General features: G+C 37.9%; 1 protein-coding gene across 7 annotated transcripts in view; it reads left to right on the plus strand.

Moving 5' to 3' along the window:
• Positions 1-27,566, plus strand: part of PIEZO2 (piezo type mechanosensitive ion channel component 2) — a 317,797-nt gene that overhangs the window by 211,811 nt on the left and 78,420 nt on the right. For 4 of the 7 annotated variants that reach the window (XM_068932155.1, XM_068932160.1, XM_068932156.1 and 1 more), the window contains exons 8-18: positions 3,984-4,152; positions 8,251-8,382; positions 10,005-10,043; positions 11,831-11,969; positions 12,410-12,546; positions 14,706-14,942; positions 17,748-17,871; positions 19,427-19,665; positions 20,323-20,471; positions 21,217-21,390; positions 24,500-24,541. In XM_068932155.1, the coding sequence (XP_068788256.1) occupies positions 3,984-4,152; positions 8,251-8,382; positions 10,005-10,043; positions 11,831-11,969; positions 12,410-12,546; positions 14,706-14,942; positions 17,748-17,871; positions 19,427-19,665; positions 20,323-20,471; positions 21,217-21,390; positions 24,500-24,541 (1,581 nt within the window). The remainder of the gene's footprint in view (positions 1-3,983; positions 4,153-8,250; positions 8,383-10,004; positions 10,044-11,830; positions 11,970-12,409; positions 12,547-14,705; positions 14,943-17,747; positions 17,872-19,426; positions 19,666-20,322; positions 20,472-21,216; positions 21,391-24,499; positions 24,542-27,566) is intronic. The other 3 variants (XM_068932159.1, XM_068932161.1, XM_068932157.1) reach the window with 2 other exon arrangements.

Here is a 27,566-nt window from a genome sequence, read left to right on the forward strand (position 1 = left end):
ATAAGGCAATATAAGAGTTGCTGTCACTTGAAATCAAGAGTGGATGTCTTTCTAAACCATAAACTTTAATTCAACCACAAGTTATTTGATCGATACAAGACTTACTGTGTGTCCTATGTTGTGTAGGCAGTCAGAATTATTACTTCCTTCAGAATTATTACTTCCTTTCCTGGCCTTGGAAATTATGAGGCAAATCCTGATCTGAAATCAGCTTCTAAAACATCAGCACATCCAGGATCTGAACAGACAAATATATTTTTACAATGGAAAATGTTCCAGATCATTTTCACTGCAGGCAAAGTTCACTGGACAAACTGATTTGTATATAATTGTGTTTGACAATTCTGTATATGGAACATATGTGTATGTATATATATATTTTTGTCTAGATAGCCATCTTTGTTCATATTTAATAGCATGATCAAATATTGACACCAATTCTTATACTATGTTAATGTGCTAATAAAATAATGTGTGCTGGAGATGTTTTAGCAATGTACATAATGCAATAATAATATATGTGGTACTTCAGCAGCTCCATAGATCAAGTATCTGTGAGTGCAAAAGGAATTTGTTTTTCGATTTTCAATTAAAAGCTGCATTTTCATCTTACTCATTTCATTTTTAATGCTAAACTAGTATCAAAAGTTTTTTATGGTTACAACTTACAACTTTGTCAGACAGTCACAGAAGATGAAAGTGCATCTGCCGAAAGGATGATTCACAGATTCAGTAGGAAGCTTCACTGGGAAAACAAACTTACAGAGTAGGACTTGGACAAATAGATATCACCTTTATTTAAGAGCTATTTTTCACTGTTATTTAGAGGATACCTTAGGCAGACAAAAATGCTCCTCTAGGCCCTTTATAATTTCAGAAAATTTCCAAATGGTTTCTACTGTAGTTATACTTTTCCTATGAAATGCATTTTTTTCAGAATACTGATGAAGACTTTGAGAACCAATTTTTGAGAAACAATTTTTACTTCTTTGTGAGAATGAAAGATAAATCTATTGCATCTTGCAAATCTCCAGTTGTTCTTGAAGTTAAATGCAATCTTTTGAAAAGTAAAACATTTCCAGTAATAAGTGGTCCCTCCGTGTTTGTTTTATTTGTTTTCTGTGTCCAGAGATGTACATGCTTGTCTTCTTTTGTATCTGATTTCCCTTATTAAAGCCTCATTCTGACTTTATTAATAGAATACATGTAATGTTGGTTAAGAAGAAGCCGTGCTAAGATCAGAGTTGGGCACAAATACAGCTGATCCGAATTAATACTGAGTATAATGACACCTTTCTGGAACGAAGTATGCGAAACTGAATATAATGACATGATATATATTGCCTACTTTAAGTGTTTGTATGTTTTATGGCAGTCATTCCTGTGCATTTAAATGTTTTGAATAAGAAAAAATGAGTTTGTGTCCTGTCCTTGAAAAATATTCTGCACCAGCAATTCTCCCTTAGGATAATGACCAAACTTAAATATTGAATGAGTGGCAGCTTGTAGCCTTATTCAAGTCCACAGAATGAGCGTTCCCAAGACTTCAGCGTGTTTTGAATTGGGTGCTTTGGGTATGCAGTGTTGAATACCTTCATGCCTAACTATTAACAAAAACTGGTGAGACTTCAGAAGTGAAAATCACAGCAGTTCCTCTGGATTCTTGATTTATGAGACAAGGTGAAATGAGTTAAATAAATATATTACTGGTCATGTGACAACTTAGGGGAAAGAGAGACTTAATAGCTTATGATTATTTGGTGAATGAAGGACTAGAAGGGAATAGAATTAATTTCAATAGTAGAAAGTATGGATCACGTAGACAAAAGTATGGAGCATGTAGACAAAACTAAGAGACAGAGTGTTTAACTGGAATGCTAGTAAAAGTTCCTAACAAACAGATAGGATTACGCAGAACAGTGGAGATAAAAATGAAATGCAAGTTGTTGAGACTTTATAGTTATAGTGTACCTTATACAGGACAATGGAATATGTGATATGAGGATCACAGCTGCCTGGAAGAAGGGTCCAGGGACCTTCAGGGACCAATCTTTTCCTGGTTTCTAAAGGAACTGTTCAGCACTCACTGTCAAGGGAAAGACTTCCTACTTCAGTAAAAGTTGGATTGCAGTCTGATTCTGTGACATGCTCGTAAAACAGAAGGAGGGTGATTCGTACTGTTCTTAGATAGAAATGAAGAATATATTATGAAATAGAGACGGAAGATGAAACTAACAGGAACTCAACAAACAGTGATGGGCAAAAATTACGAATCAGCTGGCGGAGAGGAAACCAGATAACGTAAGATGTTCCCCTATGCTGATAGAAATATGAGCAAAATACAATTCAGTGTGAATTTCAGTGAGATGGAGCCAAACTGTTACACCAGCTCTAAATCTGCTTGGATGCTACGGAAGTTTCAATCTGGGTTGACTCCAAATACAGCTTTGTCAGCTCCTTTAAGTTGCAACATTTTATTTTTTATGCGGGATCCTTTTTTTTTTTTCCTTTCAAACCTTAGATCCACCCAAAAGCTCTAAGAAGTCTTAAAGTTTATAGCCTTTGGCTCATATTGACGATCAGAATGAGAAGTGAGTGCTGATAAATTGTTTAATAAAATGCTATAGAGCACTAGTTCTGGCAGCTAATGGTGTTGTACCCATACCGCTAATGTCCAATGAATGAAGAGAGATAACCTCTTCTTTTTAAAATTCTTTTCACTTTATAACATCTGAAGGACACATTTCAGGTAATACATCTCTTGTTCCACATCATACTCATTAGTTCTTTATGTTCATTCATCCTTTTATGTTGGGTCTTACTGAGTCAAAGAAGAAGTAATCCTCTAGACATTTACTACTTATGATTAAAAATAGAAAAACTTTTTTTTTAGTATATTTGTTTTACTCTTTCAGAGTAACTGGAGTTTGGAATTTTGTGTTCTATCAGGAAATAGTTCTCCTTAAACATGGATGTCTTAGAATCAAATCTATTTCATGTAAAAATTGAAAACTTTCAAACACATTGTTTAACTTTATCGATAGAAAAAAACTTTATCGATAAAACAAAACTATTTATAATGAATACTGACGTATGCTACTGGTAATTTTATAAATTAGCTTAGAACCCTGTAAAATGTTTTACACTGAAAGAACCAGATTATTTATGCCTTCCTACCAGCTTTATTTCACGTACAATACACCTAACATCTTGTCTTAAATTTGAAATATTGATTTTTTTTTTCCTAATTCTTAAGTTTTTTTTCAACTCACAGTTTCTTACTTGGTGGAAATACTGTGAGATCCCAATTCTTGCAGAAACAGAAGAGAGATCTCATATCAGCAGTCTTCATACTGTAACTGCATTGACACTAATTGTACCATAACCTTTTTCTGCTTTTTTTTAAATCAATGATTTGATCCTCCAGTACAATTGCTTTTCTGAATGTTTTCCTTTTCTATTCATAACGGCTCTGAGTTCAGTGGAGCTCTGTATGTGTATTAGTGTTTGCATAATTAGCACAATTTATTGATAGTGTGTACTAGCAATAGTATGTACATGTACTTTACAGCTCTGTCTTGGCAGAGTGAGTGCAATGGTGTTGCATATCAGTTTACTGAATCGCTCTGAAATGTCGTGTTACTGTGATTTAAATGGCCTTGCAGCCAGATTTTCTCTCCCCTTATTCTGTAGGTCTGGATCTACAGGACTCAGGTCATTTTAAGTTTTTGCATTGGACATAGTAGGTATAGTAACATTATGCTTCCATTTTCGGTGTTGAAAACTGAGTGCAAAAACATTCCTTTTCATTAAGTATTGTGGAATGAAAATATTAATTGCATTTTAGAAGATGGCAAATCTTATTTTTGAGCAGAGCAATCGGTATTATAGGTAAGCAAAAATTACTGAAACGTTAAAAAATACTATACAATGTAAGATTTGATATTTATTCTCTAACTCAATTTTTTTTTTTGGATCCACAGGCTGTTTGGTGTCACTTCTCTTACTCAGACAAACTGTTCAAGCACTTGGATGATCATAAAAAATCAAGAATTACACTGGTATCACCATGCTAATCCAATCTTACTGCTGGTGATGTACTACACCCTCGCAACTCTTATCCGTCTTTGGCTGCAAGAGCCTATTGTAATGGTAATTTCGTTTTCTTTTCCCAACTATAAAATGAAAAGACACCACAGAGCAAACTTTTCTCATTATCACTAATAACTTTGAGGGTGGCTGACAGATGCTTGCTAACAGAAGTGCAAACATTCTGGAAAGTTAAGGGAGATAGAGAATTGCAAGTTGGTATCTAGAATTCAGTCTTTCTCGTAAGTGTCTTCAAGAGTCTGATCTTGCAGCTTTTACATGAATATTCTTCTTAAAGTCAGTGGGACTATTTATGTAAGGACTGTAATGCCAGAGCTGTAACATTTTCATTTGGAAAGCCGGCATCAATATGAACCAATGTAGGTATTATCAAATGGAAGGCTAACAGCCAGGACTCATTGCCTGGCCGGACTGAACTAAAACACAGGCTGGCACAGGATACTGTGAAGCAGGACAGAAACTTGCAATTTTAGCATAGATACAGCACCATTTTCTAGAAGCCGTTGCTCCTGAATCTGCATGCTTTAGAGAAGATCTCAGTTTTCATTTAAAAGCAAGAGAAAAAGGAGACAAAGAGTAATTTTTCACTTCTTTCTATTTCAGAGGAAAATAACAACCCAAATGTACCTTTACAGCTTAGAAACCAGAAGTATAAAAAGGATGATCCTAAGCTTTATTTATTTTAATCTTGTGATTTTCTGAGGATAGGCATGGTTTTTATGGTGCAGGTTTAGCAGTGCTATGTACCACAGTGTAAGTACTCAGGACTAAGCTGTGAATTAGTGAGGTTTTGTAGTAAGAAGAAAAAAGTTTAAGGTTTTCGTATTTTAAAGGTGTTTCTTCATACAAGGGATAATATAAAAGTTTAGCATTTAAAATGCAGATAAAATACATCACCTCTGAATTTGGATGTCTAATGTTTGGGTTTTGTGTATATTGAATTTCATACTAAAAGGTGAATAATGCCAGAACTGCCAGCTTGAGTTATTAAAAAAATCATATCTCAAGTGTCCAGAAATCTGAAGATTGGCTTTTTTTTAAACCGCATCAATCTTTTGAAAGATTGTGGTCCAATGCCCTCTGGCATTGGATTATTTTAGGATCTTTTTCCTTATTATATTTTCTGCAGCTGCAGCAGCTGGAAACTTGCTTTTTTCTTTCCTGAAATGAAAACTGAGATTTTCAGATAATAATATGATTTTAGCACTGGGGCTGTAACTGAAACTTCACATCTCACAAACTTTATAGTAAAATCATGAGAACTTTTCACAGAGGAATAACCACATGTGAAATGCAGTTAATGGGAGCTGTGTGATCTCAGCATCTCTGGGAATGCATTTCCAGTACCTGGATTCTTCTCATCCAATTTGTCACTGTCTTAAAGTTTGGTGCCAGGTTTGTTAGCTACTCTCAGTGGAGAGAAATGGGCCTGTCTGTCTCAGAAGAAGGTGAATCCCACCAGCCCCTCTGTGAGCTATGGAGGAACAATAGGGGACTAGCCCGCACTTCTTTCTCTTAGATGACTCAGATTGACTGAGGTGGATCTTCCAATAAGACACTAAAATCAGTCTCTGAGGAATGGGAACACCTCAAATTAGAAGTGGTTTCCAAGTAGCACTTAGAGTTAAGTTGGAGTGAATAATATTGAAAGAGTGTTGATTTAAAAACAAATAGTGTCTCTTAAAGCCACAGCTACATGAGAGGCAAAGCAAAATTTTTGCACCTCTTGGGAACTTCAGGGGCCAAGGGAATTATGCTTCTCCCAAAGGGAAATAGAGACTGTTAAAAAGGAAAATATTATAAACAAACCTATACCCATGCATTAATGCTTCTTTCTGATGCAGAGGATGTAGTGTTGCAAGAATCTGTCTTTAGAAAGCAGTGATGAGATTTTCAAAATTTATAGTCTTTTACATACTTTTTCTTTATGTCCTTCTTTCTCTCTCTCTCTTTCTATCTTTCTCTCTCTCTCTAATTTTCCTTTAGTGGTGCCATGGATCAGGAATTAATCTTTCTCTTACTAGCCTTTTGCTGGTAAACTACATTCTTAATTGTTGTTTAAATCCAGAAATAATTGTATCCCAGGTTTCATGGCAGTACGATTTTTGGCTTGTGAATGTGTGATGCATTTGGTTCATTGCTAAGTATATAACCTGCCTTTGCAATCCCCAGTGTTTTCAAAGTTATACTGTCTTTGTGATCTCACCTTTAACCTACCTATAAATGGATGGATGGCAAAGTAGGTATGCCACGTGCTATTTAATGTGAAACAGTTGTTCTCTGTTTATTGCTGTCACATATAGGTACAACTGTCTCACCTTAGAAATTTTATTCAGAAGTATCTTTTGAACAAAACCTGTTTTAGGACACGCTTTGTTCAGAATTTAAACATATTTGCTACATTAGGCTAAAGAAATAGCTTTTCTTATTCAGTCTAAAAAATGTGTATAAGCCAAGTGTAATATTGGAGTAACAGATTTTAAGATCAGATTGTGAGACTGTGTAGACCTGGCATTCTTTCCTTCTTATGTGAACTGCATTTTGGAGTCCTTCTGCAGACAAAATTCCCACTGGATTTCACCAAGAGTTTGCTCTGAAACAGGCGCTCTTGAGATTATCTTTGAATACTGCAGCTGCTGCAAAATGTTAAAAGAAAATTCTGTGGTGAACAAACCCAATTCCTGCAACCTTCCTTCATCTGTCAGCTTCTCCAGCCCTGTAATCATCTGGGTGGTTCTCTGCCAGACCCTCTCCAGATTTTCCATGTCTCTCTTGAATTGGGGAGATCAGAAGTGCACCCAGTATTGTGGGTACGGCTTAACATTTGCCCGGTAGAGCAGAATAATCACATCCCTTGATCTGCTGGCTGTGCTTTTGCTGATGCAGCCCAGATGCATTTGCCTTCACTGTTGCAAGGGTGCACTGCTGGCTCACGTTCAGCTTGCTGTGCACCAGGACCCCTAGGGCCTTTTCTGCAGGGCTGCTCCCAGTCTGTTCCCCGCCTTTACTGCTGTATGCGATTATTCTGTCCCAGATGTAGTATCTTTGTTAAACCTTCTGCAATTCTTGTTGGCCCAAATCTTCCAGCCTGTCAGGGTGGCTCTGTATGGTGGCTCTTTCTTCTGGCCTTTCTACCTCTCCTTCAAGTTCAGTGTCATCCACAAACTTTGTGTGGGTGCATTCGTTTCCATCATCCAGATAATTCTGAAGATGTTAAGTGTTATCAGAGCTAGTACTGATCCCTGAGGAATTCCGCTCATGACTGACTACCAGTTTAACTTTGAGCCATTAAGCACCACCCTTTGAGCTTAACAGTCTAGCCAGTTCTCCGCCCATCTTGTGGCCATCTGTCTGGTCCATATCTTACAGCTTGTCAGTGAGGAAGTTGTGAGAAACTGAGTCAAACACCTTGCTAAAATCAAGAAAGATGAAATCCACAGCTCTCCCTTGTCCACTGAGCAAGTTGTTTCATCACAGAAAGCAATCAGTTTGGTCAAGCATGCTTTACCCTTGGTAAATTCATGTTGGCTTTTTCCAGTCATCTTCTTGTCATTCATGTGAACATGAGCACACACACAGGTGTTTTCATGGCTCAGGAGAAAGACCAGATGAGCCTAGATGGGTGACTAGCATTGACTATATTAGATATTGAGACATGGATTAGCGCCTTAGGTTAGTCTTTAATGATAGTTGCATATGTTCAAAAGGTTTTGAGCTTTTCTTTTTAATTCTTTAGTTTAATGAAACAAAAGTTTAATGAATTGTCTTTCACATACAGGCAGCAGGGAAGAGTGAATTTTCTTTCAAAAAACTGTCTTGAAGATTAAATGTCTGTATAATAGCTTATGGTGCAACTATACAGTAAAGTAGGATCTGTAAATCTGGGTAATTCTGGTATTCTGTAACTACCAGGAAACATATTGATACTGATGGACTAGCAGTTATAAAATGGTTCTATCATCCTTTCTGAAAATGTCATCTCAGTGAAAGTCATCCCTCATAGCTATAATGCATTAAGCACTAAAACACGTTTCAAAGACATACTTTAGAGAGGCAACATCAATTAGGGGAAAACTTAAATTCCTCTTATAAGAACATTATTTAGAGGATTATAACTAGTCTTGTCATTGCGTTGTTTAGGAGGTGCCTGATGAAGAGAAATCTCGTAACAGAGAAGACGATAAAGAAATAGCCTGCAGCCCACTTCCGATGACAGCAGAGAGAAGACGTAGTCTGTGGTACGCAAGCCACTACACAACTGATGAGAGAAAAGTAAGGCTGGAGGGGAAAGGTTCTCTGCCTTAAACGTGTTTGAAATCTTCAGTTAATTTTACCGAAATTCCTTTGAAATTAATGGACGAAGCTTAATGTAGGCCTTAAGTAAGAATATGTGCACATGTGATTATGTAAATCAGGTTTAATATCAAGGCTCTGTGGTAGGGCAGGAAATTTATTTTGTAAAAATTAGTAGAAAAAGGAAAAAAAAACCAGGAGAGCCAGTGCAAGGAAGTAAAAGGAGAATGTGCCGTATGTTTTCAGCATCTACGTTTAATAAGTTTTGGGGCATACTTTTAGCATCAGGCTCTTATCTTTGCACAAAACAGCTAGAAAGTCTGCTGGGGAGCTGCATCCTGATGTAACTTTTTGACCTGCATTGTAATTACTGGTTATCATTCTCCTTGGTAAAGAGGAACTGCCAGCTTACCTTCATTCAGGTCTACTGGTGCCCTTGTTGTGTGTCAGTGTCAGGGTAGGGAAGACAGTTGGTGTAAAACCTCCTAGAAGTTGTCAGATTTCAGTCCTCACCAACTGCAATGCAAAATTTCATGTGACTAGTTGCAGTCAAATTTGATATATATAAATATTCAGTATATGTAGCTACATATACTCAAGCCCCAAGAACTCTGTCATAATAGCAGCAACAGTAAACAGGCTAGCAAATGAATGAACTGAATCTACTTTAATAAAAAAAAAACTCAGTTATTTTATTTTTCAGTTCAACTCAACTGTCTCAGTGGAAATTTTAAATTTTCAATTTAGTATCTTCAGCAGCTATTACAGAAAATCTAGAGAAGTCATGCACTGAAAATATTTCTGAAAATCTCCTGTAGACAAAAGGTTATACTGCAGTAACCAAAACAATGATACACAAAGATGAATTTGGGACTTTTAACACACTTGAGGATACTATTGGTGTAAGATTTTTTTCTCCTCCTGTGGATCATAAGTCTTTAGAAAAGCTTCTCACTGACTTCAGTGGAAGATGTTCCTGGAAAGATAAAACTACTGTAGCTTTTTATTATCCTTTAGTGCACTTTTTTAACACACAAAAATTACAGTTGTTACTTCATGTTCTGGTGATCACTCAGCATTTATCACTCAGCCTTGGAAAAAAACAAAAATTTTTGTTCAATGAAGAATAGTTCTAACTGGTGAAAAGGATATCACTAATAAGTAGAAAGGTAAGTATCACATTTTATATTTGTATAAGCATTTTATTGGAAGTAGCTTTATAATTAGAGCAATTCTAATGATCATTTAAAAACTTAGTTTTTAAGCATTGGATCATTAGAAAGCAATTAATCAGCATAGTGCCATACTGATTAATTCTTGGAGCTAGTACCTAAAATTTCAATGCAGCATTCTCAGTTTTGGTTTAGAATTCACAGGAATATATAGTAAAGTCACGTCAATGCTTGTGGTACACAAAATAATCATTTTATGGAGCAAAGCGTACAATTCTGCTGGCTTTTTAAGAATTCTTTCTGAATTCCTTAATGCAAGCCTTCTGTAAAAGTCAGCAAGTATGCATGCCTATATTCAGAGAGTGAGACTTATTAATGCTTGAGCCGTGCTTCTTCTGTAATAATTTGTCCTTGCATTGCTTTTTGCAGCTTCTGTCAATGACCCAAGATGAATACAAGCCATCAGATGTTAGTATACTACTAGTCTTTGTAATTATGTAATTCTTTTTCATGTATATAAATATGAATTACACTGATATATACAAATAGCTGACATTTTTAAAACTTCTGTATTTTGCTTAGTCTGTCATTTACCTTATAATTGATTATCTAGAATATAGTTGTCCTTTACTTCCTTAATAATTACACTGAGAACCCACTGATTGCCCTTAAGCTTGATCTTTTGAAATTACGCTGCTTGTAGTAGTACCAACTGGCAAACGATCTTTGCTATTTCATTGGTTTTAAATAAGATACCAAATATGCTTTCTAATGCAAGCCATCTTAAACCTTGATTTAGCTTCTTTGCTGTATTTTTTTCTTTCGTTCTTGTTGAAATGCTGAGGCCCTTAAAGACTGACTGACAACACATATGAGATTAATTTACAAATTACAGAAAAGGCAGATCTGAGTTTTGAATGGACAGCCACTGATCCATTTATCCTGATTACTAGAAATCCTAGCAGACTCAGAGCAGAAGCACTCCCTCGGTTCAGCATATGCGGAGGAATAGAGATGCAGATGAATTTTGGGAACAGCTGTAATCAAATCGAAGTATGCTCTGCAGCCTGTGTTTGGTATAACTGTCGAATATAACTAAACATAACCCAGATAGCATTCTCCTGAAATAAAGAGTCTGAATTAGCGCATACTTTCTCTGGGCGAAATATACTCCTATCTCACAGCCTTAACAGAAGTCAGTCTTCAGCATGTACTGCCATCAGTAACCCATTGTCTGTGAATTTCCGCCAATATGAGAGATATTTAGGATTGTTACTGCTCGAGCTCTAATAACAGGTACAAGGGCTGAAATTCAATTCACAAAAAGAAAAAAATGCAGGAATGTTGAATTAGTACTAACAAGTGGCATAAACGCTGAACAATCAATAACAACAATTACCACAACTGGTTTTATTAACTCCAGCAACTGTAGATCTGTAGTAATTTAAAATGGAAAGTCAGTTATAGCCATTATTTTCATGACTACTGGAAATTAATTAGATGTGAACTAAAGTGTGAAAATCTCCACGTATTAGCCATAAGAAGGAGGATGAATTTGAGGTTACGGCTTTGAACTTAAAGCCAGGAGGTCCCGATACTTTCCCAGCTTGGCTGTAAACTGCCAGTGTAACCTGGGAAAAGCAGGACGTCAGAGTAGGGGCTCACGGAGTTATTTGCGTGCTGAGCCATGTAGTTGACCGTAGCCTTCTCCACCTGTGGAGATGTTAACTTACTTAATCCACCTTTACACTGTTTTTTCTTTCCATTTTCTTTCATAGATGGGACATGCTAAGAGCATGCAGTCGCCTACCATGGCTCAGCTGACTGCACTAACTTTCACTTGTGTGTCCACACTTTTACTGTTTTTCAGATGACCTGTCTGTAAGTTGAAGGGCTGCCTGATGCAATGTGAAGTTATAGGAATTTGAAAAAACTTTGAAATCTTTTAAAGGAAATAGGTGCAGAAGTTCAAAGAAGCTGCAGCATTTTACAGTTTGTTAAAGAACTTCACTGAAACCAATTTGGTATTTTACTGATATTGCATTAAAAGCTCCCAAAAATAATTTTGGAAGCGGTAACGTGCTACTTTTGTGTGCAACATGACTGTAAAGTATCAATTTCTGTGGAAGGAGCCAACTGCAGTTCATTAAGCTCCTTTAAGTTTAGAAAACCAACACTAGTGAAGCAGGGAAATGGGGGTTTCATTCTCGTAAGAGCTGCCCTAAATGCGGTGCCTCTCTCTGATGTTCTGGCAGGTTTTGCTGGTAACAGTGAATGGGAACCCTGTTGACTATCACACCATCCACCCCACACTTCCATTAGAAAATGGTCCAGCCAAAGCAGACATGTACTCAACACCACAGTACAAATGGGAGCCTTCGGATGACATGTCAGGTAGTGAAAAGAATTGCCTGGGAATTATCCTCAGTTCCATATTTTATTATTCTGTTTCTCAGCTCACTGCCTCCCACATTTATTTCATTTTGTTAAGCTCCTTGGCCCTGCTGAAATCTAAATATTTGCTGTCACTTTATAATGATGGCTAACCACTTGGCAACTTTGTAAATTGGGCTGCAGGCGTATACTATCCGACATACTTTGCCTCTTTGCCTATCAACACAGTGATTATAGGTCTTGTGTTGCTTTACTGTGCTCAAATGTAATTTTTCTTTGGCTCCCATCTTGGGCTGGCTGTGGCTGTAGCAGTAGCTATCAGAGTGAATACAAGTTAAATCATTCCAGGGATCCTTACCTGGAGAGAGGGTGTATACTGAGGGCATATACTACTTTTAGATCAGTATGAATTGCAAATAAGAATTTCTTTTTCTACTTAGAAAAGGAAGAGGAGGAGGAGGAGGAGGAAGAGGAAGTTACTCAGGAGGAAAAAGAAAACGTTAAATTACATGCCATGGTCTCTGTGTTCCAATTTATCATGAAACAAAGTTACATTTGTGCTCTGATAGCTATGATGGTAAGTACTGGCAACAAAAAAAAGATGACGTTGATTTTACAAATATATTTGTCTTCTCAGCATTTTCCTGAGATTATTCTTGTCTGTTGATTTTCAATTAGTGTTTGCATCAGGGTTATAAAATATCAGTATGGTGTCTGCACCGTTTTGGTTCCGTTTTAGGTAATTAATACATCATTCCCAAGTCTGTAACAGACCTGTAAGTAGGGCAGCACACAGGGTTCTGGGTAAAGCATCGCATTCCCAGGACTGGAAACCCGGTGTTTTGTTATCTACTGAATGTCAGAAAACCATCAAGGATCAGTTTTCTATCGATTCCGAAGGTTTTGTACGAGCAGGTTTGTCATGCTTGTGCTCCACTCAGAAGTTTGTCTGCAAACTTAAAGCATTTCATACTCATCTGGTAAATTTAAATATATAGTTTCTGTTGAAATTCCATGTAGTTTTGATCTAGTTTCTGTATCATTTCGACCTGAAGCATGCATACAGTTTACTCTCTTGAGAAAAAAGATCTATTAACTCTGATTTCCTTTATTGACACAGAAAAGTCTCAAGGCAAATACAACTTTGTGCCAGGCAAGATTTTGCTGTTATATTGCTTACCGCTCAGATTTTTTCTTTCATTTTGTTGTTTGCTTTTAAGCCCCCTGGATGCAAATACCTGAAGTTGCACCGTAGCAAGTTTTCAACATGATGATTAGTTCTCTGTCTGTATTCCCAATACAAGCTTTGGTTTTGCTGTTTTGGAAAGGTTTCATCTGTGATGCAATTTACCATAAAGTTTCTTGGCCCAGTTTTACATTAAAAAATGGTAAAACAAATTAGTTTGGCTGCTGTTTGTTTGCATATAGTAAAAAGAAAATACATATGGGTGCGGTTTTTTTTTTGGTTTCAAACTTTATTTGCTGTCCTTTAGCAGGAAAAGTTTCTCATTATAAACTAAATAAAACAACCCAGTGCAGAATCTGGATCTGACTTGATGCATTTTGAGACGCTGCCAAGCGGTTATTTTCTTAGTACCATAATGCCTCTTTTTCTTATTTTTTTAAGCTTGCATTCTTTGCATGCTTTACACATCCTTTTTAGTTCATTTTCAGGCTTATCTCTATCAACTTCAAAGGTGGAGATGTATTTAAAACCCTTCTTCTAGTATAATATTGAGACCCCACTAGATTCTTCTGTAGTGAAATATCCCCATTTTAAATGACCTGAGCCAAATTCATCTATGAATTCATTTATGGTGTGATCTGATTCAAATTCCACTTACACCATAGCCAAACATATCTCAGTGAATATTAATTTCTTATATGTCAGTAGAGGAGTAGCATATTAGTGTTTTTCACATACTCTAAAAGATTCTATTTCCAGTGGAGCTGAGCTAAGCTCATTGAAATATTCTTAATGTTTCATACTTTTCTATTTAAATTAAAAGGGAAATTAAAATATTCTATTGACAGATATTCCATACTTATACCAGCATATAGTGGAATTTTGCCTTAAATTGATAACAAGATGTGAATAATAAAAAAAAAAAACCAACCCTTTGAAAAAACAATACCTTTCCCCAAGTGTAAAGCAAGGAAGTTTTCAGTAACTGATTTCTGCAAGCTGTACAAAACATTTGATAGCTGTGAGTATGGGAAGCCAACTAACATGGTTAGTTTAGACTAAATGGTCTTCAGGTTAGGTGTGCACATACCAGAGCTTTCCTTTTAGATGGATTCCACAAAAGGAAGAACAGTACGGAGTCATTGTAGTTTTCTAAGTCTGCTGAAGGCCTTGAATGTGAGTAGCTTTTGAACATGCCTTTGCTATTGCCACTCTACATTCTTTGCTGCTAGTTTTGCAAGGAGGTCTTGTGTGCTCAAAAGTTAGTCTGTATTTTCCATCTCTGTTAGTCTGCTTGCAAACCTGACTAAGGTGCAATTAACGTACAAAGAAAGGTTCACCCTCAGCTCTGGATTTCTTAAGAATTCATTTTCAGCATATTTTCTAGGGGATTTGTTGTAGTTGGCCTAATTAATACAGGTGGGAGCTTTTTGACAATGAAAATATGTGCTAAGTAGAGAAACTCTTTATAGTTTAACTGACAATATGCGGCAGCGCTGTTCGTGAGTGAATCTGTGAATGTTTTTCTTCCTCCTTTCTCCTTCCACAAGGCTTGGAGTATCACATACCACAGCTGGTTGACGTTTGTGTTACTGATCTGGTCCTGCACACTGTGGATGATTCGGGACAGAAGGAAATACGCTATGATCAGTTCACCATTCATGGTTTTCTATGGAAATTTACTGCTAACATTGCAGTATATATGGAGTATTGAGCTCAAGAATGATGAGCTTCCTGAAGTATCAGGATTTTTAGAAAGAAAGGAACCTGGGGAATTAGCATCTAAGGTAAGTGTTAGGAACAGCTGAGATTTATTTATAAACACCATAAAATACATTGTGATGAAAAATGTGGAGCTCTTGGCATTTCTTAAGAATGAAACCTCAGTATTCAATATGACCATGTTCAGCAGCAGTTCTACAGTGAAGGATAAGTAATTTAAAAAATGCTGTTGCAAAACTTGCTTCCGGTTCATAAATCTAATACCAGAACAAATATTTCAAACATATTTGGAGTTTGCCATAATAGTTCTGTAGAGAATTCTTAGTGGGTGGAAAAATGCTCACTTGTTCAGGTCTGCAAAATAGATGAGAAAGTATATGTGATTTGATATGTTAGATTAATTTTTATCCTCTTAAACTTCTCCTCTCATAATTGAGAACGTGATATCTCAGCAATCTGTGAACCCTTCAGCACTGATATCACTCACACATGGAAGCTTCTGGCATTCAAAACCCTAAACCCCACACCTGTGTGGTCAATGGCAAAATACCCACTGGTTGTAGCAGGAGCCAAGCAAGGGCCACATGCAGCTCTGAATAAGAAGTCAGCTCAATGATTATGGGCAGCTGAATAAACACTTTGCAGTTCTAGTGACTTTATTTAGCGTGGCACTGCCTTTGCTGTATTCAGTTACCCATAGGATGTCAGGTCTGTCTTTGAATATGATGGCAAATGTTAACTGTGATGTCACTGGAAACACTAATACTACTCACTCCCTTATGATTTAGCACAAGCAGTGGTACGTGACTGTAACTGAGCTTTCATTCTTTACTCTGACACCTGAAGCAGCATGAGCTGGAACCCATTTCAGGTCACAAACAAGCTGATTTGTTGATCTCAATGCATGATAGTTTTTTTTCCTTTGATGTCTTGAAAGCCCTACAAAATGAACTGTGTTGCGCAGGCTTGCTTCTGGGGATTGGAATGAGCATAAATAGGAATTTGTTTCCTAGAGGAGCCAAGAGGGACATCCCAGAGAGTGCATCTGGTTGGCACTGCTCCCCTTGAGCTAAGCGTATCACTTCCCTCGTGGCTACTAATTTCCATTTAAGGTGATTCTGCAACTGATTTTCCTGGTTGGCATTGCCCTTTGGGAAACCGTTTCTGGATTGTTAATGCATTTGAAATTAGTGAGCACAGGGGTTCTGCAAGGTAAGTTCTACAGTTTCTCTTTGTAAATCTCTAAAAAGTTTCAACTGGCTTAATATAATGTCAGCCCATTTGCCATAGCCTCTGATTAGCTATATCATGAAATTTCTTATCTAAAACTAACTGTTGTCAAAAAAGGAAACTGTTGTGCATATATGATGGGATAGCCACACCTATAAAACTAATAGAAGACATCTGCTGGTTTTTTAGGCTGAATATAGTGCACTTTGTAAATTTAAGTAAAGACTGAACGCTGAATTCTGCGAGGAGAGAAAAAGCCAAAGCAATATACTGTAATTCTCTCTGCATAATTTTCCACGTGCTTTGAATGTGTGTCCTGATCTGAAAAAGAAATAAAATGGATGCTGTGGAAAGTGAACTAAAAGCATTTATTTGCTCTGCAGCCCTTCACAACTTTTCTTAGACCCAGCTGTGTCTCTGGAAATGCCAAGAGCAGTGAGACAGAGCTTGTTGCTGCAGGAGAAATCTGTGCTTTACAATATCCGAGGTCTGTGTAGCAAAAGCCAGAGCTCCAGAAGGTATCTGGAAGAGCTGTGACAATTCACACAGGCTGAGGATCTTCTGTGGCAGCTCAGCCTTAGCCACAGTGCCTATGAAAACAGCTGTTACTAGCCTAGGACCTCTTCTTTCCCCCATGAAGTACCTGCATGTTAGATGAAAAAAAGGAGAGCTCTTTACATTATACTATTGGCCTTGTATTGTATTGTATTGTAATGTATTGTGTTGTATTGTGTACAAACTACTTGGCTCTTAAATGTTCTGTGTCTGAGATTTTATTCTTCTAGTTTATAAAGTAGTGAAATTATCCCTTTTCTGCACCACTGAAATCAGAGGAAACTTTATAGAATGTAAATGTAAAATCAAGTGTGTGATAAATAGACATGCTGTTTTCTGAATTTTGGTCATCTCTCAGTATTGCAACCTGCTGAATTTAGCTCTTTCCAAAACACAGAATTGCATTCTTCATTAAAGAGATTATTTCTTTCTAAGGTATCCTACAGTTATGGAATTAATCTTCTCTTAGAGCTCTTCCAGGAGTCAAGAGCCTTCTCAAACACTGTGACTGTCTGCTCCAAATGCAAGGCACATTTAGTTGACTGTGTCTTTCGTAGCATAAATAAATTTTTGATTTTTAAATTAATTGTGTTTAAGCACTTAAAGTATCAAATCTCTTGTATCAAGAGTTAGGATTTGCCAAACCCTAATAATGGCAAGACACTTACCTGGCTGTGCTTGTTCCCTGCAGAAAGGGAAAAAAGAACAAAAAAGGGCAGATGGGAGTTACACTGATCGATGCATAACCAGAAGTTTCTTAAACTTTTAAGACTGGAAGAAAAAGCTGAATAGAACAAGGTAGAATAGAACCTAATAGGTAAATATGTGTAAGCAAAGATGCAGACCGAAAGTTAGTACTTGTATGAAAAGTGCAAGTAATAAAGTTGTTTTTAATGCAGGATGTTTCCTAAAAGACTGAAGTTCCACAAATAGGCACTTTGACACTGATGCCATCATTGCCGTTTTCTGATGGACAGAGAAAACAAAGGCATGAAAAGTTGCTGAAAATACATATTCTCATTAGCAGGAAGTGGGATATAAAAATAGTCTGTGTCTCTTGTTTTTGTTTTGATTTTTGTTTGCAGATTCTTTTCACGATTACTTTCTGGCTACTGCTTAGGCAACACCTCACAGAGCAGAAAGCACTTCAGCTAAAAGAAGCTGCTTTATCTGAGGTCAAAGTTAGAAGTGAAGAGGATGAAGAAAAAGGTAAAGTCACATCAGGTTTAGTGGACTCTTTCAGTCATAACAGAGGTTTCAGTTACTGCTTTTCTTAATGCTGACAGCAATTAGCAAGGTATTTGTTATCAGCAGAACAAGACATTGCAAAATCCACATGCCACCAATTTCTCAGGTGATACAAAAATAAGACAGTTGAACTTCAGAAAATCACATACAAATGAGAGCTTACTTTACAGCTGAACCACAAAAAAGGCAAGATAAATTAAAAGATTCATTTGAAAAATGTAGTGGAATGTTCAAATAATCAGTTTATTCCTGCACCCAAAATCAAGCGAGCAGATGAGTTGCCGTAGGAGTTTGACAATAGGAGAAGAAGGTTTTAAATAGGAAAAGTCAGTTGTTAAGTTCCTTGAAAGTTGCACTTTGTACATAAACACTTGTACAAGAACAGAAGTTATGCCACTAATTTCAATATGAGAGTAAGTATGTATAATTTAAAATGCAGGAGCATGTGCAATAAGAAGCACACCTGACAGTGACCTGTGCTGCTCGGCACATGCTGCCCCAAACCTTCCTTGCCATTTTGTCTCTCCCTCTGGATTCTAGGCTGAAGCAGTTCCACTCACTGACATGGCACAGCCCAGAAAAAAAAATGATGTAGTTTTCTCTTGGATTATTCGGCTCAGTAAAACATCTGATCAGTGTCAGAGCTGTGCAAGGACAGGCAAGAGCAAAAGAATAGTCTGGGAAGAGGGGTGTTGAGTGGGACAAAGGAATGGGCAACCCTTTTGGTGGTGAAGCCTCAGTATCAGTCTCAAGGTGAAAAACATTACAGCTAAGTGCTATGAGTTTGAGAAGGCCTGTTATCTGTGTACCTGCTCATGTGTGTTCTTGGCAGAACACCTACCCTGCCCTCCACAAGCCTCACAAGGTTCATGACTAGCGAAACCTGGCCTCTTCATAGGGCTAAAGTAGTTTGCCTTTTCTGCAATGGCTGAGGCGCAGCAGAAGAAGGTGGAAACATGGTAGTTGCTGTGAAAACAGCAGTGTTAATGCAGCGTTTATATTTTTTAAGCTTATTTGGTTTTATGTTAATGTTTTCTCTTGCTTGTGGTTTTTGGAGGAAACCGCAGTATTCTCTTAAGGACATTTATCCCTTTAAACTCAGGATCAGGATTTTTTTGGTGGTGGTGGTAGTTTCTTTGTTTTCTAGTTTAAAAGGCTTCTTTGCTGGGATTTTAGGTATTGCCATGGATATTGTTTAGACCGTGATCCAAAACACAGCCCTTAGGCTCGGTTTTTCCATGATGGCTCCCTGCACGTCAGACAAAGTGTAGAATCATACTTGGTAGGGACACAGAGCGATGTGCCGTATGGCTCTGGGAGCAGGTGGAGGTTCATATGATGCTAAAATTCTTTCACTTGTTCTGGAGGCGTGTAGATGATTCAGAAATAAACTGTCTTGCTGTGAACATTGTGTTTAAGCTTTTTATGTTGTGCACAGAGCTTTCCATCCGTTTCAACTCTTACTGAAAGCCACCAAAATAGATGGAGGCCAAAGTCTCTGTTTCTGTCTTTGAAGGAGAGGAATTGCAAGAGGGAGAAGTGGCAGAAGAGGAGGAAGAGGGGGAAGAGGAAGAGGATGATGACGATGAACAGGATATTATGAAAGTCCTGGGGAAGCTGGTGATGGCTATGTTCATCAAGTACTGGATTTACGTCTGTGGGGGCATGTTCTTCTTTGTCAGCTTTGAGGGTAGAATTGTCATGTACAAAATCATCTATATGGTACTCTTCCTGTTCTGTGTGGCCCTCTATCAGGTAAATGAAAACTGTTTAAACTAAATTTTGTCTTTGAATACACTGGTTCATACCTTTAACTTGGCAGTTAAGTAGTCAGAACAGAATTCAGAAGTACTGTATTTGTTCTTTTATTAGATACAACATGATAGTAATAAGATCATTTGAAGGGGTTGATAAGACTAATTCTCCTCTGGCTTTTGATTATAGTGCAGGCAAAGTGCACATAAATTACATAAATGCCTACAATACACACCTCCTCTCTGGGACTCCATTCAACATCACTGTGAGAACCTGTGTGGTAAATCTGTGGACACGTGCTCATCCTACCAGAACACCAGTCTTTGCGATGGCTGGTCCATGCAGCTTCCACACCCCAATGAGCATGGAGTCTGCCTCCTCCTGGACTCCTAATAGTGATGAAGCTGAGTGACTGAAGCTGTCCCTGGCCTCTGTGCCTGTGGCCATGTTCTGACAGTCTGATTTTACACAAAAGTCAAAACTTGAGTGCGCATGTACCAAGAGTAAAAACTGTATTTCGGGAACCTGTGGCACATCGTTTACCTTAGGCCAGATTGGAAGAATAATAGTCTTCATTTGCTAGTACAGCATTGTGAATATTTTTGTAAGTGGCTTTGCTTTGAGCTTGTTTTAACGTGCTCAGTGTGTGATTTACAGGTGCACTATGAATGGTGGAGAAGGATTTTAAAGTACTTTTGGATGTCAGTGGTTGTTTACACGATGTTGGTGCTTATCTTCATCTATACCTACCAGTTCAAGTCATTCCCAGGGTTGTGGAAGAACATGACAGGCCTGGATGAAAACAAGTAAGTATTTTCATTTTGTTTTTTCCAGTGGGTTTTTGAGTGTAATGTGGTGGAGTGCTTTGAGAGCACTCTTCCTTCCTATAATGGAGACAGATCAGGAGATCAAGCCCAGGCATAGCTGACTTAAAGCACTCAGCTCTCGAGCCATATATTTATTGGTGCAAAAATAGAGATGGGAAAGCACATGATAGGGGCTCAAAGAGTCTTCTCTTTCCCCCTATTTTTTGCCAAGGCCTTGGCACCACTCCTGTTTCCAATATGATGCCAGTACTTCTCTCTGCCTCTTTGACTGTAGGAGCAAGATGCAGAGAGGGGTTCAGGGTAGATTTGCAGGCTGTCTGGAGCCACTGAAGATGGACCTGCACTCAGGCTGTTGAGGAGGACTGAGTTTCTTCCTCCTCTTGATGTGCTGGGCATTCTTCAATAGGAGTTTACATGATGAAGTACTGCGATATGAGTGGATCTTCTGCGCAGGACTTTCAGTGAGAGACAACCTTCCTGGCAAGCCTGAGGGGATTTTTGGGTGGACTGGTTTGGCTCTGTACACTTGCCGTGTCTCTCTAAATTGCTGAGTCCAAGTGCAAGATTTCTGCATTGTAAAACATCCTGCTTTAGAAGAATTTCAAGATCTAAAAATACATACCAGCCCCTTATTTCCCATTACAAATGATTTATAATAATGTCTCATGAAAAGGAAAAGATTTTGGTGTGAAAAGATAACTTAGTGGCCTACTTTGTTTTTCAGACTAGCGGATCTTGGTTTAAAACAGTTTTCTGTGGCTGAGCTATTCACACGCATCTTTATCCCCACCTCCTTCCTACTAGCATGTATTTTACACCTTCACTACTTCCATGATCGTTTTCTCCAGCTCACTGATTTAAAAGCAGTAACCAGCAAACAGGACAACACTATTTACAGGTAAAGAAACAAAGTAAATGGAGCTACTCGTGAAGTAGCTGTATGTCCGTGTGAAAGTGCTGTTTCTGACTGTCTTTTAATGCTCGCTTTTCATGAAATGTTATTTGCTCTTATAACTAGCTGATTTTAAAAAAAAAGGGAGAAAAAAAATTAGCCTCCCTACCACCCCACCAAAAAAAGCATAATCAATATGTCTATCTCCCCCTTTTCCAATACGTGTTTCAGTTTTTGATTTTGGGGTATATTTTCAGAGATATCAATGACATTTATGCATTTATCTCATTGGCTTTGACCTTTAGTAGAAGTTAGATGCTTAACTGTTGCATGTGCCTTTTTGTAAATCCTGGCAACAACAGGAAATATGGCTTTTACTTTGGATCACTTCATCGCTTCTTTTTTAAATGTCCATGTTGCGGGCCAAATAGCGATTGGTAGATATCACATCACCTCGGACAATGAGGCCTTTTTATTAACTTCACAAATGGAAATAGAGTACACAGTTTCATGTTACACTCTGACTTTAGTTCTTCTGAAGAAACCAACTCATTTAGACAATATTTTTAAGGTATTCACCTGTACGTAGATAAGTGTAACTTAGCTGCATTTTTATGATGGGGGACAGCTGCATTACATCACATACACCATAGCGTGTTGTAGAATAATGAGTTTATTTTAGCAGAGAATTCTGCTCTGTGAGCTACTAGTTTACAAAAAACATTTCAGACATTTTTCAGACATTCAATCTAGCATGAAATGTCTTTACAGTGTCTGGTACAAGTATGCTTGCGTTCCCTATCCTCAATGCATGTGAATAATCTCTACTTTTACAGATTGCTTCTGTAAACTTCCAGTTTCTGTATTTAAATCGGTTGTTAAAAACAAACAAATCAAGTTGACAAGGAATTCCTAAAAACGTGGGTTTTTTTTTCTTTTACTTACCTATTTAAATGCCTGTTTGCAGAATACTTTTACCTTTTGCTTTTCTTGAATTGCTAAATCCCATAGTAAATTCAAGGGCCCTTTGAAATGGTCTATGAGCAATGGTCTTTCCCTACCCGCATCAGATTTTCTGTGTGATAGCAGATGCACATTACTGTCTCTGAACTGGACAGCCAAGCCCTGAAACCCAAGCCCAGTTGGGCATCTGAGCTGGGCTGTGCCTGGCTTGAGGCATTTGGGGGAAGTGGCACAGTTTGCGGTAACCATGCAAGTTTTTTTGTAGTCTAAGGACTCTCTAAGGACTCTTCTCCCACTCTGCCTCTGGACCACTACTTACAAGTCCTTTCTACTGTAGATGAAAGATAATGAAACACTGCCAAATACTGGCATGGAGAAAATCACTGTAACTGAATTGACGTATTTCTCAAAAGAGTGAAGCTACTGATACTAAAGACACAAAATGTTATCAGCATCTTATTGATAGCAAAAAAAATCAAAGGGAAGAAAAGGCTAGTATCAGAAAAGAAGGTTGTAGTGTGTGGATTTTGTTTGTAGTCAGTAAAAATAAATTTTTACCAGGAGTAGGTATCCTTGGGACAGGACACTGAAGGTAGGAATAGATTGCCACCATAGACTTTTTAGGATTTCACTTAAGCAAAGTAACAAGTGAAGAGGATTGTGTGATATTTTCCTTTTTTTCTTGTCAGTACAACAAAGTTTTTTAAGACTTTGTGTGGTACTAGATTGTACTAAGCTGTAAGATAAGTAGCTAGATATTTTAAAGTCTTAAATCTGTGAAATGTGCCACATTTGTCGTTTTGCAGTATTTCAAAATCACAGTTAATTACATATATCGTTTGTTCCTCCTCAGAACTTTTCACAGGCTTGTCCAGTTCCCAAATCAAAACACATTTTCTTGTTAGTGCGACCATTAACACTGCCTGACATATGAAGAGCCAGCTATTTTCTTCCCTCTTCATGCAATAAGTAATCAGTACTGAGGATCAGCTGGCTCTACAGTTCAAAGCTCCAGCATGAGAACTCACGTGACGGTTGCGCTGATGGTGCATAAAGATTGATAAAATCTAGCACAGCTACTAGCGCCAGCTTAACAGTAATGCTAGCAATAGAAATAAGTTGCAGGGACAATTAAAACACAGATGAAAGACTCATATGTACAGTAACAATGTGCAATATTTTTACAAAGCCACTAAAGCGACATTTGTTCCTTTTGCTTTAAAAATTCTTAGCACAATCAGCTCATTTACCCCTCAATTTGAAAATTAAAGAAAATGAACCATTTTTTTTTCCAGTAAGCAGACAAAAGTCAGTCCTTTTAATGGAGGACTTGTTAAAACAACCACAACAGGTGAGAGCTAGTCATGAAGGTAATAGTGAAGAGCAGCCCCATTTCTTGCATCAGCCCCTGAACTGATCCTGTAATTGTGGAATTTTGCCTGTATGTAACTAAAGAGCCTTGTTACAATCCTTAAAACTTTTCTTGCATTAAGATACTGTTTCATGCAAGCAAAGCATGCAAAGTGACCTGAAGAATAAGGCTCTGCCAGCTACAAATAGAGGTGACAGAACCTGGCATACTGCAACTGGCAGAGTGAGACATTTCTGACTATTTATTAAGGTGACAGAGCCATGGCCTGGGTCAGTTTTGCATATGCAAGAAAAAAGGGAAAATCCTCTGATTAGGACTTTATAAGCCCATTTCCTTGCTGTGTCATGAATTGTGGTATGGTGGAGAAGAGGCTGTGAGGCAAACAAATACTAGGGTATAATGCTTCATTATAATCACCTTTAAATAAAAAAATAACAAAATATCTGTTTTTAAAAATGCACAAAATATTCTGAGACTTACGTGAGATAAAGCAGTAGAGAATGTTCTTACATTTTGGGGTCTATAGAAAGTACCTGTAGTTCTAACTGAAGTTGCACACTAAGTGTCTAAGAATCTAAATATTGTATTTATAAGCTTCCTAGGCTTTTCACTGCGTGGTGTGTTAAGCTTTCAGATTTGGTGTTTTGTTATGACAATATGTCTCTCTTGGTAGACAGGAAACTACAATCGTTCCTTTTTAACCGTTTCCTTTTCTCTCTCCCTAACTCATTTCCCATTGCCATCTCATTTATTCTTGTGCTTTCATCTCCCACCTCATAGCCATGCCAAAGTCAATGGCCGTGTTTATCTAATAATAAATAGGTGGGTACTTCAATCTTTCCTTTCCTTTAAAAAAATATACCTTAACTTGTTTGTTAGCTCTTAATTGCCTACAAAAAAGATATGTTCTTGCTGCACAGTACTGTGAAATAAGCAGGGGAGAGATTGTTGTTCAGGTATTGTATTCTTCTAAACCTGCTAACTGATGAAGTAGTTAATACATCTCTCCTGCATATTTATATGTTGTGAGTTCATCTCCCAGTTGGGATTCTCAGACGTTATCCATGCCTCAATAAAGGCATAATTCATGCTGTTTATAATTGGCTGCAGACAATAGACTTGGTTGAGGAGGCTCGTTTATCTACCCTTTGTCTGTGCATGGAAAGATGCATGCCTGCATGTGCATCCGTTCACATACACACCCCGGTCTACCTCCCAGTGCAAGGGAATTTGAGTATCATGTCAATTAAATAGGAGCCTGTACAGACTCAGATTTCCCACTCAAAGACAAAGACAGAGCATCTGGTACACTGAAACCATTGCAGGCTAAGGCTGTTAATTTGGAGCCTGAGTCGGGTGCTACAGGGTCCAACCTACCAAAGCCTGTGTTGTTGTTGTCCTTATGCTTTTATAAATGGAATCTTGCAAACAGCTCCATAAAGGGATTCCTTTCAAAATATTGAGTGCAGTAAGCGTAGACTTCCTTTTAATCAGCTCAGAAGGCCAATTAAGCCAAGGTCCTTAGACTTTTGCAGTCCTTAGAAGGACTACTGCATTTTTTGTTGCTCCTAAATATAAACAGAAATCCTGAGAAAATCCCTCAATTGGAAATTTGTGAATACCTGCTTTAACAAGGGATTAACGTATATGTCAAGCATTTGTGTTACTTTTTAAAATATCATCATATACTCTAGGCCAGTTCATAAAAATTCACCAGAGCTGGAAACCTGGTCTATAGGAAGAAGTGCCTGACAGTGGGGAGGTAGGTGGCCCTGGGAGGGAAGGGCGGGCAGGAGCTGAGGGGCATGGCCAGGGAGGGCCCTCACCCACCAGGAATCGGGAATGTGAGCTGGCCTGTGAGGGTCAGGATTGGGTCTGGAGGCAGGAACAGGGGCCAGCCGCAGCCCAATATGCTCCCAGCAGGTCCGTGGTGATGAGGAGGGTCCTAAATGAAGGCAGGGAGTCAGCCCGCAGGTCACGCTTAGGGTCGAGGCGGATCGGACTGGGCGCAGACATGGCTGCGACGTAGCTCAGGGCTCTGCCAATAACTGCGCAGTGGTACGTGCTCGGCTTACGTCTTGCATGCTGGGTACTTGGGACAGATGGGTCAGTAGCGTCCTACAGAGCAAGAAGCTTTGAGTGACAGATACCTGAGAAATAATTTAGAGGCAATAAGTTTCAAGATATACATCAGCCGATTGCAAAAAAATTACCAGTGATGAAAGATGCTTCATAATGGTGCCAAGAAGTTGTTATTAATTAATCTTCTGCTCTAGCAAATTGCAGATAAATGAAAGTAGTAGGGCTCCAGCAAAGACCTGGGGCACATATCTGCTTTTAGTGCCACTGAAATTGCTTTGATGCCTGCAGCTGGATATACTAGAATACTTTTCTTTGTTGATACCCTATTTAATTATTTTGAGGACAAGTAACGATCTCACTTAAAACCATTAGCTGCTATGCCGTCAAGGCTTGCTGTCAGCATTTTAATCAGATATGTAGTTATTCCTCTTCCTAAGTATCAGAGAGAACCCGAAAGTCTCTGATAACTTTCCCGCCGGTATGTGCTTTCTGACTTTAAGTTACATCTGACCAACTGTGAAGCCTATACAGGTAACTTGTCTTAGATGTACTAAATTTTCAGTGCAGTTTTTATATTCTGACAGCTCTGTTGTCTGTTGCATGAAATCATGCAATCTTATAATTGAGAAAAGAAAGGAAAAACAACCTTAGGAATAAATGTGGAAGCTTGGGGAGAAAGATTCTACGTAGACTAACTTTTAATAAAATGGGCAGAGCTTTTAATGTCGCCTTGGATCTCCTGAGCACAAAGTCTTGTGATTAAACTTACTATATCAATAGAAGTAAGCAATGACAAACTGAAAACTAAGGTCATAAGGTCATATTGAGGCTTTATCTGGTATATATTGCATGTGCCTTCATTTATAACCCCATTGCCTCCTGGATCTGAATGAGAGTTATATGAATACGATAAAGATCAGTCTTCCCATATAAAATCCTGCAGAATCACTGTGTTTCTGTCCAGTTTATGCTGAGCTATGTCAATATGTCCTTGATTTACACCAGTGTGAATGAAGATTTTCCCATCATAAAAGTCACTTGGAAAGGTATCTCATTAAAATCAATAGAATTACGCCTGTGCATGGATGCTCTTGTTTCATGGGCTATTGCCTTTGCAATGCGCTCTGATGATTTATATTAGTTGGGGATCTGTCTCTGTAAGATCTGAACTGAACTGAAAATTCATTCTCTCTTCTTTATACCTGAGTCTGCTATTGGTACATTTTTAGAGTTCTGCACAGATACGCAAAGTTTAGGAGTTTTAGTGATTACTATTGTTTAGTCTTTTTACTAAAATGTGAATATTCTTATAGTGTATTTGCTTGCTTATCTCTGAAAAAATAATTATATTGGACATAAAGCCTTAATTTTAGTGGACAAAGCAAATATAATATAGTTGAGAATACAAGATTTGAGATAATTGGACATTTAGGTTCCTAGTCCAATCCATGATCAGGGATTTTGGTAAACATTGTCATGGACGTGTTTATTCAGGGAGATTATTTTGGGTTTATTAACATTCTATTTTTAAGACATCTTTTCTGCTCTTTTAACAATTGCTATGATATTACTACTTCAGGAGTGTTTAGTCAAATTTCTGTAGCTTTTCCTTCATTTTGAGGCACTAGAAATTTCCACAATGAAGAAAGTGCGACTCTCAAATTTTGGAAAAGTGCTTCCGCTTGTTTGACTTTGTCATTAACTGCTTAAACTATGGTGCTCATTTTTTAATGATCAGATGGCTAAATACAGATTTGTAGTTTCT

The sequence above is a fragment of the Struthio camelus genome, chromosome 2 (assembly GCF_040807025.1).
Source record: "Struthio camelus isolate bStrCam1 chromosome 2, bStrCam1.hap1, whole genome shotgun sequence".
Taxonomy (NCBI): Eukaryota; Metazoa; Chordata; class Aves; order Struthioniformes; family Struthionidae; genus Struthio; species Struthio camelus.